Raw genomic sequence first — 13,757 nt, 5'->3', positions numbered from 1 at the left:
CATATTTTAATTACCTTTTCTCTGAACATCTATGCAAATGCTATGGTAAACTGCAGTACTCAGATCTGCTCAAGAGATTCTTGCACCCGACTGCACTGTGTAACGCTCAGATCCCACTCGTCAGAACTCCAGGCCTGACAGAGCACCTGCAAGGTGAGTGGGAGGGAGCCCGACAGGGCGCCGGGCAGGAGGCCACGAGGGCTGTGGGACGGTGCCGTCACCTGAAAAGAAAGAGCACTCTGCACCTGCATGCCCAGGATCAGAAACCAGCAACAGGGATAAAGAAGGATCCAAAGACTGGACAGGACTCTCAATTTTGAAAGCAATACCTATGTGGCTTGTTACTGCTTTAGACCTAGTTTTCAGTTCCAAGCACAAAAGTACACCCCCAAAATCAACATTCATGTTTCCATAGCTCATCTGGAAAATTCAGGAACCAACTATCAATTTGGTAACCATCATGTTTTCTCATGAAAAAAGATCAAAATTCAGGTGCTATATAGGAATGAATGACAGAATGAACACAAGAAATTCTTCATCTCTATCATGCATTCAGCAACATCAGTGGCAAAGGATCCATTTCTGCAAATGAATCTTCACTACTCTCACAGTGCCTAGCACTTGCTACACAGACGCTGTCAGCTTCAGAGGGCCTTGATTTCAGTATTACCACATATCAGGTACCAGAAGAATACTTAAAATCCATACTGTCAGGAGCAGCTATCATTTCTCAGAAAAATGCCTGTCTTGTTTTCTACTTCACAATGTTCCATTTGTAAAATGCCCCCTTATAAAATCTTCCATCACTAAGTTACCTCCTACAGCATAGTGGAATTATAATCTGTAATACCAAGTACAGCAGATTGTCTTTGAAAACAACACTAAGATTCAGAAGTTTAGAATGATTATAAATGCTAGAAACATATGACAGACATGTTTCTGGAAAAAACAACTGCACTGAGATATTTTTTTTTTTTCATGAAAACACAAAAGGCTACAGTAAGATAGTAAAAATTGTCAGACTTGTGAACCCCCAAAAAGCATAATCTTAAACATGAACCATGGTCCTTACTTCCATTTCAGGTATAACCACCAGCAACAACTACTTTCAGTATTTGGAAAGGCATAAGTTCTCACCAGTTTCTTTAATAAAAATTATTACAACCTATTAAAATCAAGATGATTTAAGCTTTCATAAACAATTTGGGGATTTAATTTTTCCCACCACATAATTTGGAAGATAAAATCTTCAATCATTGCTTCCATCACGAGCATCTTCCCTCAGCTGCCTGTTGTTTCAGTGACTATGAACATGAGTAGCATCATGTAATGTCTCATTACTCTCAACAGTATTAAGAGACTAATAATGAGAGTTAAATCTAATATTTTGACTAAAGCGATTTCCACAAGATATGTGCATCAAAATATCCAGCTTGTTTTGGAAACAAGTCTCTTCACAACAGCTTTGTCTTTTACATAGAGAATTCTTCTGTCTGGTAAGATGCAAGTATAAGGGAAGTTAAACATTTACAGTTATGCAAGTACACCCCCCAAGCCCCCCTCCCCCGTCACCAGTAAATAATCAGACTGCATACAAGATATTTGTAAAAGTAATAAAACCCTTTGATGCTCCATATTTATGCTGGCAAATACTTCTGATATGAAAGGCACTTTGAAAACCCAATATGGTTTGGTTCATTAAGTTTGCAAAGTACAAACAATTGTACAAACATACAATTATATTGAAGCATGTCAGCCATTGTGACATTATCTACAAAACAAGTTTCCAATTGTTGATAACACTGGTTTTATGGGAATGAGCAGTGGTTTCAGCAGCTTTACTGAAGACATGACAGGGTTTCCAGTACCACAATTTTAGTAAGTAAAAAAACCCTCAAAAACCTGTAAGTTTAGGGGCCACAAAAACCCAAGACCCAAAGTCCATAACATTCACCCAATATTTACTCCTTAGAAGTGAAGTCCATCCACAGCCCAAGGGCAGAAATCTGTTCAATCAATCCAGAACAGTGGCAGAGGCAGGCTCTGTCTTGAGAAGTACGTTGTTACACCATTACAGTACAGAAAACTTTGGTCCAACAGCACAGTTTCAGAAATTCACTACATGGCTGCGACATCAATCTGTATGTAAAGCTGTCTCACTCCTGCCTATGGAAAAGAGAAGGAGAGTTAAAAAAAAACACCTGTAAAGCCAAAGCAATTCAACTGTCCTGAACACCAGTCCACATCAGTACGTTACCTAGCAAAAAACCCTCAGTATGTTATTTTTTCTGTAATTCATCTTCCACATTTACCACATCATTCAATGACATCCTGGCAATGTGGAAACCTATGAACTGAGAGCGCTGCGTGAATACATAGTTCTTCTTCACACAGTCAGCTGCACATACGTAATTATATATGAACATTAGCTTTGCTACGTGACCTTTTCTGATTCACCCAAAGCAACTGTCACATGTGAAGCTGCACAAAAGCAACTCTTACTTTCTTTTGTACAGGATTAACTTCCTGAAAAGCAAGCTGCTTGAAGAGCTGTCAGTTTAAAATGGAGCTAAGCACAAGAGTGTTACATCAGATTTACTGTTCCAAGCAGTTCTACACTGAGATTTTAGCAAGAAACAACAATAGCTACAATGAATTTACATGACATCACAACACACTAACTTTCGGTAAAGGTATGCAAATCGTACTAAAGCATTTCTCTCCTCAGAAATCCCATTAAACAAGACTTAGATGGACTTGCTTGGTTTTATTTTCAATCCATATAAAAACAGCATTAAAAAAGTCACTTATTCATTTTAACATCAGTGGCAGGCCAGCAGCAACGTTGTGATGGCTGCTGATTAGGCAACAGGATCTTGAAGCACAAGGCTGAACACTGCTGAAGATCACATTGTCTTCAACTATCATCAACTTGCTTTTAGCTCAGTTGAGTGGCAAAACCAACTACCAGTGATAGAAAGAATAATGAGGGCCAGTATTACTAAGGAGAAAAAAAAAAAAAAAATATCTCTATTTTCTCCAACTGTTCCTCCACTTAGTACCATAGGTCAGGTAAGAAAAATGATAGAACTTGTTGTCCCAAATCCCCTCCCTGACAGATGGCTCTTGATACCTGCAGAGCTACAAAATAGCTGAAGAGCTAACAACTCACTTGGAAAATGCAATCCTTTGGAGACTTGAGATGTAAAATTAGTTTTCATATAATAGAATGTTCTGCATAGTCCTTCCTAAAAAAATATCCCTTAGTTTCAAACTACAGTCTGCAGAATGAGCCATGCAGACTGATTTCTACCTACTCAATAATCTAAAGCTGTATGTGATGGAACATCTCAAAAAGGACCAAGATTTATTCATAAAGTTTGATTTTAGAGTATTTGTAACAACAAATCCTCCTTCCCTAAGTTTCTAACATAAAAACAAGTATGTGGGTTCATTTTTATTGAGTTCCCCACAACTGAGTACTTTGAGTATCCAAGATTCATTTAACAAAACAATAATCCAGTCTGGAATTTTTAATAAATGTTACAAAACAGTTAATAAAAGAAGGTTCTTATCAGATGCATGAACGACTCACTAAGCTGCCAATGCAGCAGACGAATACAACATTTAGGACAAGGGAAAGAACGCGCATGTGAGCACACAAAGACTTTCCCCACTGTCGAAAGCTCTGAAAAAGAACACTGATGCGAGCACTTGAATTAAACTGTTGATAGAAGCAGGTTTTATTTACAGCATCAAATATACCTGATCAGAAGCCCACTTTATTCACTGTCCAACTGACTTAGAGAAGTAATTTACATATCTCCAAAATATTAACCTTTGGCTGATAATATTTTAGCTAAAACACTGGTTATAAACAAGAATATTTGTCTCCTTTTCAGCTACAAAACTCTCAGTTACTGAAAAGCAGAGAAAGGACATTATAAAAAAACATGATAGTTTCTTCAAATACAGTCCCCCAATATAAAGAATAAAACCAGGATGTTTGGCTCTGGATGGTATATGAGAGTAAGTTTCCAGCTTTATTCTTCACAAAGTTCTCTTGCTGGAGAAGAATCTTCTGTTTTATATTAATAGACTCTGGGTTCTATCTGTAAACTATACACATCCAGTAGCTATACTGGAATAGGCAGCCAAACTGAATGTTGTGTTTCATGGTTGAAAGTATAAGCAAGCAACAGAAAAATATTTCTGGAATTTGCAAGAACTATCAACTTCTAATAAAGTTTCTGTTGTTCACAAGAATTCATATCAGCTAAAAGTGCTATCAAATACATCGCTATCTATATAAAAAACCCCACAAACCTGTAGAGAAATAAATAGGAACACACTCGTCCTATACAACATGACAACTGATGGTTACATTTTAACTAGTGATCACCATAGCACGGATGTTACTAAAAGACAACAAAATATGCAAAGACATTGGAACCTTAGGAAGACAGAAATGGATGACAAACATAGCCTCAGCACAGTGAAAAACGTAAGCAGGTCCAGTCTGTGGTCAGAAGCCCTACCCTGAGGGAAGCCCCCATCTGTTTTCTTGGTTCCTTATAGGTCAACATAGGGTTTCAACTTAATTTGATACACCTCAGACAAATACAGCTGTTATCTCCATCAAATGGCATCAAAACCCAATACAGAGAGGTACAGGAATTCCACCTACCCTACTGAGAATTTTGAAATTGCTCTATACAGCTGGAGCAGAGAAGCTTTTCAAACCACACCGATATGAAAACCAGAAACATTTAATCTTTCTTTATAAGAATCACAATGTCACATCACGTGACACACAATTTACACTTTGAGATGCAATTGCCACTGATGAGACATACCTGAGTAAAAATATTGTGAGTCTGGCTTAGAATCCATCTTCCATCAGCATCAGGAGCTACTAATAATTTCAACGTTCCAATGTAAACATCAGTACAGAGGGTCCAGAAATGTGGATCATGTAAACTGTAAACTCCTTGCAACTGCTGCACCTAAAAATATAGGAAAATTTTAAAAAATATATTTCAGAAAATGTCTGTATTATGTCTTTTTACAGAAAATATAAAAGCCGATGCATTCTTTACTTCTATTCACTGTGCAATTTGTGATATTTGACTTGAACTTATCTCAGTAATTGTAAGGAAGGTGAAAACATACAGCTTGCATGTATGTGTCAAGATTTTGTACCTTGCTGCGTTTCCAGCCTACATATATTTCACTGAAACCATTTCTGAAACAGTGGTGTCCAAGAGAGAAAAGTACAGTTATTGAATTTGAGAAGGCATCCAATTTTTGCAAATGCAGGAATTTTCCCATAAAATATTTTGTGAGAGATTCTAACTATTAACATAAACATATTAATATTTTTCTGTGAATATTTCGTGAGGGCTTCAGTTTCTGCTGTCAAAACCCTTCCTTTTCCTCTGTCCAATTGTAGCAAACCCTCCATGTGACGATTACAGTCCTGCAACTTCCCGAGGAAAGGCGACACTCCTACGTGGGCTTTGTACTTGGCAAAGGCGCTTCAATGTTCAGGTCGTGACACAGCAATAGGTAAGTTAAACAGGAGTACCAGCAGAGGTCAAATCCAGAGTAACCGACGTATTCTTACAAATACATATCCAGTGGTACTCCACTTCACTTTACTAAGAACTAGATTTTGAGGGAAACAAAAATCTGAACAAACCAGGAAAACATTACACACTTTGTATCAGCACAAAGTACTTGGAGAGTTTCAGGATCTGTTTTTCTAAACCAACACAGCACATTTTAGAACACAAACTGAGTTGAAGCGACATGCAGTTTAGGACTTCAGAAAGTAAGAATCAAACTGGTACCTCCATTTGTACAGTCTAAGGAATCTTTCACAGGCATTACTGGAAAAACATGACAAAATATCCTCAAACACACAGTTGAGGCTTATTCAGTCAGCAGCCTGATCCGAGGCAAAAACGGCCTAAGAGCTCACCCTCTGGTAGCACTGCGGCAGGGCGTTTTCCAGGGAAGGAGGAGTTCGCTGCATCAAAATTCCAATGGATTCTTTTAAAAGGGGAACGATACTGGAAAGAAAAAAGGAAGGTAGCTACCGTTACATTTTCAAAACATGCAGAACAAAGAGCAACACAAGATTCCTTTATGCTCTTGAAGAATTTTTCTTTTGTTACTTTTCCAGAAGCTGAGAAAGTTGCCATAAAAACCTGGTACAGAAAATAAAAGGACTGACAAAATTGCTGCGCTGTCTTACTAAAGGTCAGATCGCGCTCCCCTAGATTTTCCGCAGAGACAACTGGTGGATAATCACAAAAGATCAACGGTTTAATCATAGGATTTGAGTTTAAATCTCTTGGTGTCTTAAAAGTTATGTGACAAAGCAGCTGATAAGTACAGCTCAAAACCAAAACCTACTTCAACAGCAATCACTCACAACCAACCATAGAAATATATGCAACTGAAATGGTTTTTGCTTTTGTGTCTGGCTTAAGGCATATTTTTCTTATGAACTAAGATAATAATGGGGAAATGATAAAACAAAATTAGTATGGACCAGTCCAGCTATAACAAAGATGTTTTCTCAGAAACAGACAACTTAGCATATTCTTGAAGTGAACTAAGTGTAGGGTCTCATCCAAGCTCAAGGATTAAACATTTGGAAACAATTAGAGGTTCCCTCCTGGCCAAATGGTCCTGTTTCATCAGCAAGCTAAGATGACACTCTTTTTTCTTATTATTACTTCCCCCCCTCCCTTTTTTTTTTTTTTTTTTTTTTAAATAAAACCAGGAGACCAGTAAGCCCATACCCTGAAACAACCACTAAAAATTTATATTCTTAAGTATTCAGTATGGTGATTTTTTTTTGTTTAGGAGTAGTGCATCATGTCTGGCTCAGTACAGCATCCTAAAATTTTCAAGAGGATGACAAATATCTATAGCCTAATACTAAAACTTAACTAGCAATCTCATTTCAAGACCACATAGGTCACCTAACACTCTAGACCAAAAGTGATGATATACTTTGGAAATTGTAAGCTGAACTTCAGTGTTCAGCACTGGCGTCACAGCTGGAATACATTGAGTGATGAGATAAAAAGCATCCAGAAAACATTTTTAAGATATTAATTGGGCTGTCTGTTAAAGGAAACCACAGAAGCTTTGTTTAAAATCCCATGAAGTGATGTAGAATACACTGTGCAGACCCGTTGTATATTTGCAGATGGTGAGCAGCATGACCTCACCGTTCCTTTGCATGATGATTCCATTTGCACATGGAAGTAGCGCTGGCTGATCGACTGCTCAGCTCACTCCTTGGCTAATCCTTTACCAGCGGTGGGAAGGAGTTAGAGGGTGCATGACTCTTGTCTAATGAGCCCCAGAGAAAGAAATACCCTAAGTCTTCCTGCAGGCACACTAGTTATTCCAGGCAAACTCACTGCCTGATGCACTCCATCACGTGGCCTCACACAGTTGCGCCCAAGGAATCAGTTCAGATAAAGGAAGAAGCAATTAGGGGCAGGCAGGAGTGGCCTAAACTGGACCGTCACTGACACAATTAAACACTTAGCAATGCAATAACTGTCAATCTCTCTAAAGGGAGCTTAATTGGAGTGTCACATTCTACAGACAGTGGATTACAGAAGTTTAGGGAAAAAGGTTCTCTTATCAATGGACCCATCTCACTAAATAATGTCCATGTCACAAGCATTACATCAAAGGGAGCTGGAGGTGCCAAAATACTCCATTGCTGAATTGATTTCAGTTTAACTTACTATTTAAAATGCGGGTTTGCTTCTTAATAAAAACCTTGAAAGACCAAAACACAAGCTCAGGATGCAAACTGAATACAAGATTTTTTAACACTGACTCCATCCCCATAAATTTAACAAGGCCCCTCAAACATATGCATCCAGAGGCTTCAAAAACCACAAATGCACAGGCTACATATTTTTTCCCAGGGCAAGAAATAAAAGAATGGAGAATGTAGGGGCTTGCCTTTTCATTGAAACATACCACTAGGAACGAAAAAATTCCGTGAAAGAAACCTAACAAAAATATTTCTGATTTGGACAACTTATTTACATTAGTTGATAAAACTGATGTACATTACCTGATGGAATAGAAATGAACTGGCAAGTAGGAGATTTGGAGAGACAGCCTACGGATATTTAAGACTAGCAGGCTGGGCATATTAACCCATTTCAAAAAAGGATTTGGTCAGTGAAACTGATTGATTCATTCTGGAACAGGATACACATTGAAAAGAGGAAGTTAAAACCCCGACAGAGAGCTCTTCGCCTGAAGATGCATTTAGAATTACTACCTGCTTCATTCTGAAAACCTTGTTGCCTAAAACCCGATCTTCCAGGGTTAAGTCCATGCAATTAGCAGGGCGTATACAAGCACCGAAGACTGCCTCTCCTTGTCAGGCAACAGGGTGCAGTTTTAAGCAGCTCTAGGAACCATTAGCTCAAAATCAACTAATGCACAAAAACGTGAATGGGAGTAGACACTCCACTCCTAGCATAGGTGGTGCAGCTTAAAAGATAGTCTTTCTGCTAGCAACATTTTGCCTATTCATGTTTCTGTAATGGATCCACACTAAAGCCTTAAGAGAGAAACCTCCCGTGCACGTTTTTGGCAATAATGCTGCACAAGTTACACTTTTATCCAGACTTCACAAAAAAGCTAAAGCTGTCGTGTTTAATTGGAACAGCAACAACTTACAAGTCCAAAGAACAGAGGCAAATCAGGATGTGGCTTGGTACTGTAGGCGAAAGTTGAAGCGTACCCCAGGTAACACCTCCCTCCTCTAACGCAGACACAGCGTTCAGCTACAAATACATCTTTTGCAAAGCTGAAAAGGCCAAAGACAGCTGCAGCGATGTGATATATCCTCACAAATGCTGTTAGCGCACAGAAACACATGCACGCATCTCTGCATCCAAAGGGATGCTACCATACAAGTCAAAAGACTACAAAGTAGTCTTTTATTGCAAGCCAAACTAACATAACAAGCTATAGAACCCAGTTTTCTGAAGTCTTATGTTTTCCATTGTTTCATGCATACTACTGAAGTACAAAACCCTTAATTAAAACCCCAAACTCCACAAAGTATGGTCTTTTCTCAAGCACTAACTAAAAAACAGTATTAGCACTAACTGAAAAACAGTATTAGTTAATCACCAGGAGGCACTAGAAATACTAGTTCCATCTCATGTGACTGAAGAAAACACTAGGACAGATGACAATACCAAGCAGGCTGAGAACGTGGTTAGAGAATTTGACCAAGCTTTCCTTTTTTTCGGATTAGTCATTAGTGCAAAATACACGTGGTTGTCTCTGCAACAACTACTGCACTAGTACTTCCCCCCCTTTTTTTATTTACAAAAAGATTATTGAGGAAAATAAATAATACTGACTTGTCACCAAGCAAAAAGTTTTTTCATGCATAAGCATATAAGCTTTGCTGCTAAGGCAGACGCAATCTTCCAATGCTCTCTGATTACTAAGCCTTGAATCTAAAATATCACACTCCTTTACAAGACAATGGAATTTGAAAGCAGTGCTAACCCACAGCAAGACTTGGGACACAAACATATCCTCTACAAAAGCCACAATAGCAAAAGCAGCTAAAGTGTGCAAAATGAGTTAGCAGCACATCATGCTTGCACATACACTGTTACAGAGGAAGTGAAAGCTGCTCAAACAGATAACAGCTATTGACAGGAATCTGATAAATCTAGCCTGCCACTACTACTACTACTACTACTACACACGGCTTGATCAACAATGAAGAGTGAAACAATCACATTCTTAATCAACTTGCATCACATTCAGATAATACTCATACCCATTCCAGTCCCATCCTGTTTATGCCACTGCTCTTGCTGGCATAGGTAACAAGACTGGCTGGCACAGTCATCTTGGCCAGTAAGGCTGAAAGCAACTCTGGGGTAAAGAACCCTTAAAAGTATTGTAAGGCAGAGAAGAGCAGAAAATTTATTTACTGCTTTCAGCACCATAGAAAAGAGAGGATACTTGTGACAGATTTTGTGGAAGGTAAACAAACATTGCCAAGACTCATGACCAGCTATAGTTCTTCAAAGACCATAGCTGAAAATCTACAGCCAGATTTCAAAATCTTTTTTTTTTTTTTTTCCCCACCCACCATCCACATTTGCAGTGTCAAGACTTTCAAGCTATTTCAGAACTGTAATAAAATTTTTCTATTAGGCAATGGCAATTTTAATCAGACTGCAAGCTTTGCTCAAGACAAGGAACACAGGTTTAACATTTACTTTTCCAATTTTACATTGTGTGTCCTAGTAATAATGTACCACTATGATTCTCAAGCAAGGCTGGCAGGTACTGTTACCCTGTAAATAAAGGCAGTGCATGCTATGTAGCAATGATGGCTCAAAACAACACCAACAAGCAGCATGCTAGTTTGGGGGAGTTTTGCTACAGACATTCCTTCTGAATCTTAGCGAATGCAGCACTTCATTTAAAAAAGCTTTTTTTTTTGTTATACCGTCATGCCCCAAACACCATAGGCATATACCCTAAATGTTCCATCCTCCCTCAAAGTTCTTTCATATTATATCATGTTCAATCAGCTCTAGACTGTATGTAAAAATTACGTAATCCACGAAAACAACTTCACTAAATGACTGAATTGTCTCATTTCTTTGAGCACTTAATAGGCAGTCTCCATGCTCTATCCATCTAGTATCATATTTAGTCTACAGTGCCTTTCTAGAAATATGTGGGTCTAAGTAGTTTCGGACAAACTTCTTGCTTTAATACTAGAGTTGTGGCTTTTGCTTGATGACTAATTTCACATAGCTGATTGAAATACTGAAATTGCTTCAACATTTCAGAAGAAAGCTTAGAATTCTAAGGCTAAAAAACAATTTAATTTTAAACGTTACAACCACTTTAGAGACTTGAGAAATTGTTTATTGATTCAGGCACATTAACTTAGGAGGAAAACACCTTGGAAAAAACTTGAAGAGTGTCAACCTGAGCAACTATAAAATAGCCAAGTTTTTTTTTAGAAAAAAAGACTTCAAACAAAATGCCAGTAAGACAGACTCATCTCTTTTAAGCATGTCCCATTTATGCATTTAATTAAATGGGTACTTGCATGAGAGAGTACAGAAAGTAATCAAAGGAAGATTCATCAGATGTTAGTGGTAGCATCCAGGAACACTCAGGAGCTCCAACCCCTCATCCACACCAGCTTCACCCTTTAGAATTGTCTATAGATTTACGATGCAGAGATTTTAAAAGATTACAGGATACAGACCTCTGAGAAACCACAGGCTACCAAGCCCTTTGCTTGTCAAGACTCAATAGGTAAATACATAAACGGAGGAAACACAACTCTGCACAGCAAGTAAAAGCATAACAAAATTTGCAAAGTGGAAAGCATCCGACTTCATGCCTTTGCCTCTCTCTATCAGAACAGTAATATGTGAGCCATTTTTCTTCCTCCAAAAAGATGTATTTTAAAGCAGGAGATTTAATAGGTATTAATGATATTTCTATATAAGCGTACTGAAGACAGGCTTTTACTGGGATGTAGACAGTCAGTCAGTCTACTAAAGGGCAATGACTGATCTTACCTCTCTATACTCTAATAAGAACTACCTGGTCTTCTGCTTCCACTAAGCTTGGAAGCGTATTTATTTGTCAGTGAATACAACCTCAGAAGAATCGCACGCTCGATTTTCACTGTGCAGCCAGAATGTTCTGCCCTAGCTCACGGTGAGTTAGACAGTGAATGTCACCTTAAAGCAGCCTTAGTGAAGGATCACGGGAGTAACACAGAGCAACTGTGTCTGTAGCTGACAATTTGCACTAATTAGAGATGTTGTCTACAGTAGGGCTCAACCATTTGAAATAAAAGCATCGCTTGACTTCTCTGAAGCAGCATTGCTCAACCCTTCATGCATCTGCACAAGACAAAACAGGCTACAAATTAGAGATTGCACAGCTTTCTATTGCAATGATAAGTTCTTTAGTCATCCTATACAGATATTTTTGTGATTTCTTCTGGCAAGTGTTGCTGTAATTTCAGAAAACTGAACACAGAAGACCCATTAATAGGAGCAGGCAGGACTAGAGTAAATCAGAGAGCTGCCCAACACTGAAGCAAGCAAACACTCAACATAAAACGAATGAACAGTTATTTCATCTAGACACAAGCAATCGTGGATTAAAAGCAATCATTCCCCTCTGCACTCGCATGCAACTGCTTCGATGTTCTACTGGCTTATTAGACATAGTTCCATGGAAGGGAATAAGGATTTCTGTTCTGCCTTTATTCCCTCTTTGGATATGTAAGTTTCCAGAAACAACACAGATTTAAAAAAAATAATTACAAAAAAAAGAGCCCTGGATCACACCTAACCCCTACCCATGCCCTGCACACTCTGCAAGTTAAACTCAGACCATTAAGCAGTAAATTGGAGGACACGACTGAAGCCAAATCACTACCAGGTTAAGTGGCATATGCACATTTTATTCAGAAAAAAAGCACAAAAATAAACTCCATTAAACCCTCAAAAAACTAAAAAGGCACCAAGTATTAAACACTAAATTCATAGATGGCACAATGATTTCTTAATTTTAGTTTGTCTTTCATTTTTCATGTAAATGTTTTTGAAAATTTCCATGCTAAAAAAAGGCAAGCTATTAAAATGCTCCTCAAAGAGTCTCATGAACCTCTAAAAGGATCTTATCATCGTCACCTCATTCAGCTTTTTATCTCAACCATTACCTGTAATGAAGAATCAAAAATACCACTTTTACAGTCTAAGCAAGTTAAAACAAAGTCCATACAGTTTATGCCTTTCCCTGATACAACTGGACCACACAAAATGTTCTATACACATTCCTAAAATGTATGTATTTTTTTATTTAAAATCTAATGACCTGTACGAACACAGGTCATGTATGACTTTAAAAAAAACAGTTTACCACAATGGCATAAATAAATTGTAACATCTACTTAATGACCTTAAAGTACACTAAAAATGTAAGTGCACTATGATATCCACATTTTGATTAAGTATTTGCTTGGACATGCAAAGTGTAACATACTAATGCAGATTTATAGGTATATATTTTTAAATTGAATTATGTTTAATTATAATTTTCAGGAACATTATGAAATTGAATTGCAAAGTACTTATCTTTGTAAAATTTGAGAAAAAATTCAGTGAGAGAATCCCTTTCAAATTCAAGAAAATTTCAATACATACTCAGATAATGAAAAAGCTGGAGTTAAGAACTTGAAAGTTCTTGGTGCTAGTTTTGTTAGTCCACTATGCTCATTTACTTACTCCAAGAAGGTAAGGGCAAAATACCATGTGATTTCATAAATACTATCCCACATCCAGTAATGGATAGCAAATTCAACATTTTTTATTATTAATTTTCATCTAACTACTTTTCCAGATTACTTTGCACTAATTGCATCATTAGTATCTTCACAGAAAAGAAAAAAAGCTGCAAGTTGGTAATAAAATGGCCCCACATTAACGCATTACTTAGATCTTCCCTTGACAATCTCTCATCAGGTAAAAACCATGGCAATGTAATTTGTTAAAAAGACAGAATGGATTTTCACTAGTCTCAAACCTACATAGCTAACTACTGTCGCACCATTATCTTAGCTCCTCCTGCACCTATTACCACAAGAATTCCTCTTTTAAATACATACACCTGAAGTTCAGCACTGT

At 37.8% G+C, this 13,757-nt stretch overlaps 1 protein-coding gene across 1 annotated transcript in view; it reads right to left on the bottom strand.

Annotated features, from left to right (window-relative positions):
• Nucleotides 1–443: 443 nt before the first annotated feature.
• SLC30A7 (solute carrier family 30 member 7) overlaps nt 444–13,757 on the bottom strand; it is a 33,930-nt gene continuing 20,616 nt past the window's right edge. Inside the window, exons 9-11 of the mRNA XM_056355323.1 lie at nt 5,984–6,074; nt 4,857–5,006; nt 444–2,166 (exon numbers count right to left, since the gene is read on the bottom strand). Coding sequence (XP_056211298.1) covers nt 2,119–2,166; nt 4,857–5,006; nt 5,984–6,074 — 289 coding nt within the window. The 3' untranslated portion in view covers nt 444–2,118. The remainder of the gene's footprint in view (nt 2,167–4,856; nt 5,007–5,983; nt 6,075–13,757) is intronic.

Source organism: Falco biarmicus, chromosome 11, assembly GCF_023638135.1.
Source record: "Falco biarmicus isolate bFalBia1 chromosome 11, bFalBia1.pri, whole genome shotgun sequence".
Classification (NCBI taxonomy): Eukaryota; Metazoa; Chordata; class Aves; order Falconiformes; family Falconidae; genus Falco; species Falco biarmicus.
The sequence above is the reverse complement of the archived record's forward strand: the minus strand, read 5'-3'. Positions and strand labels throughout refer to the sequence as shown.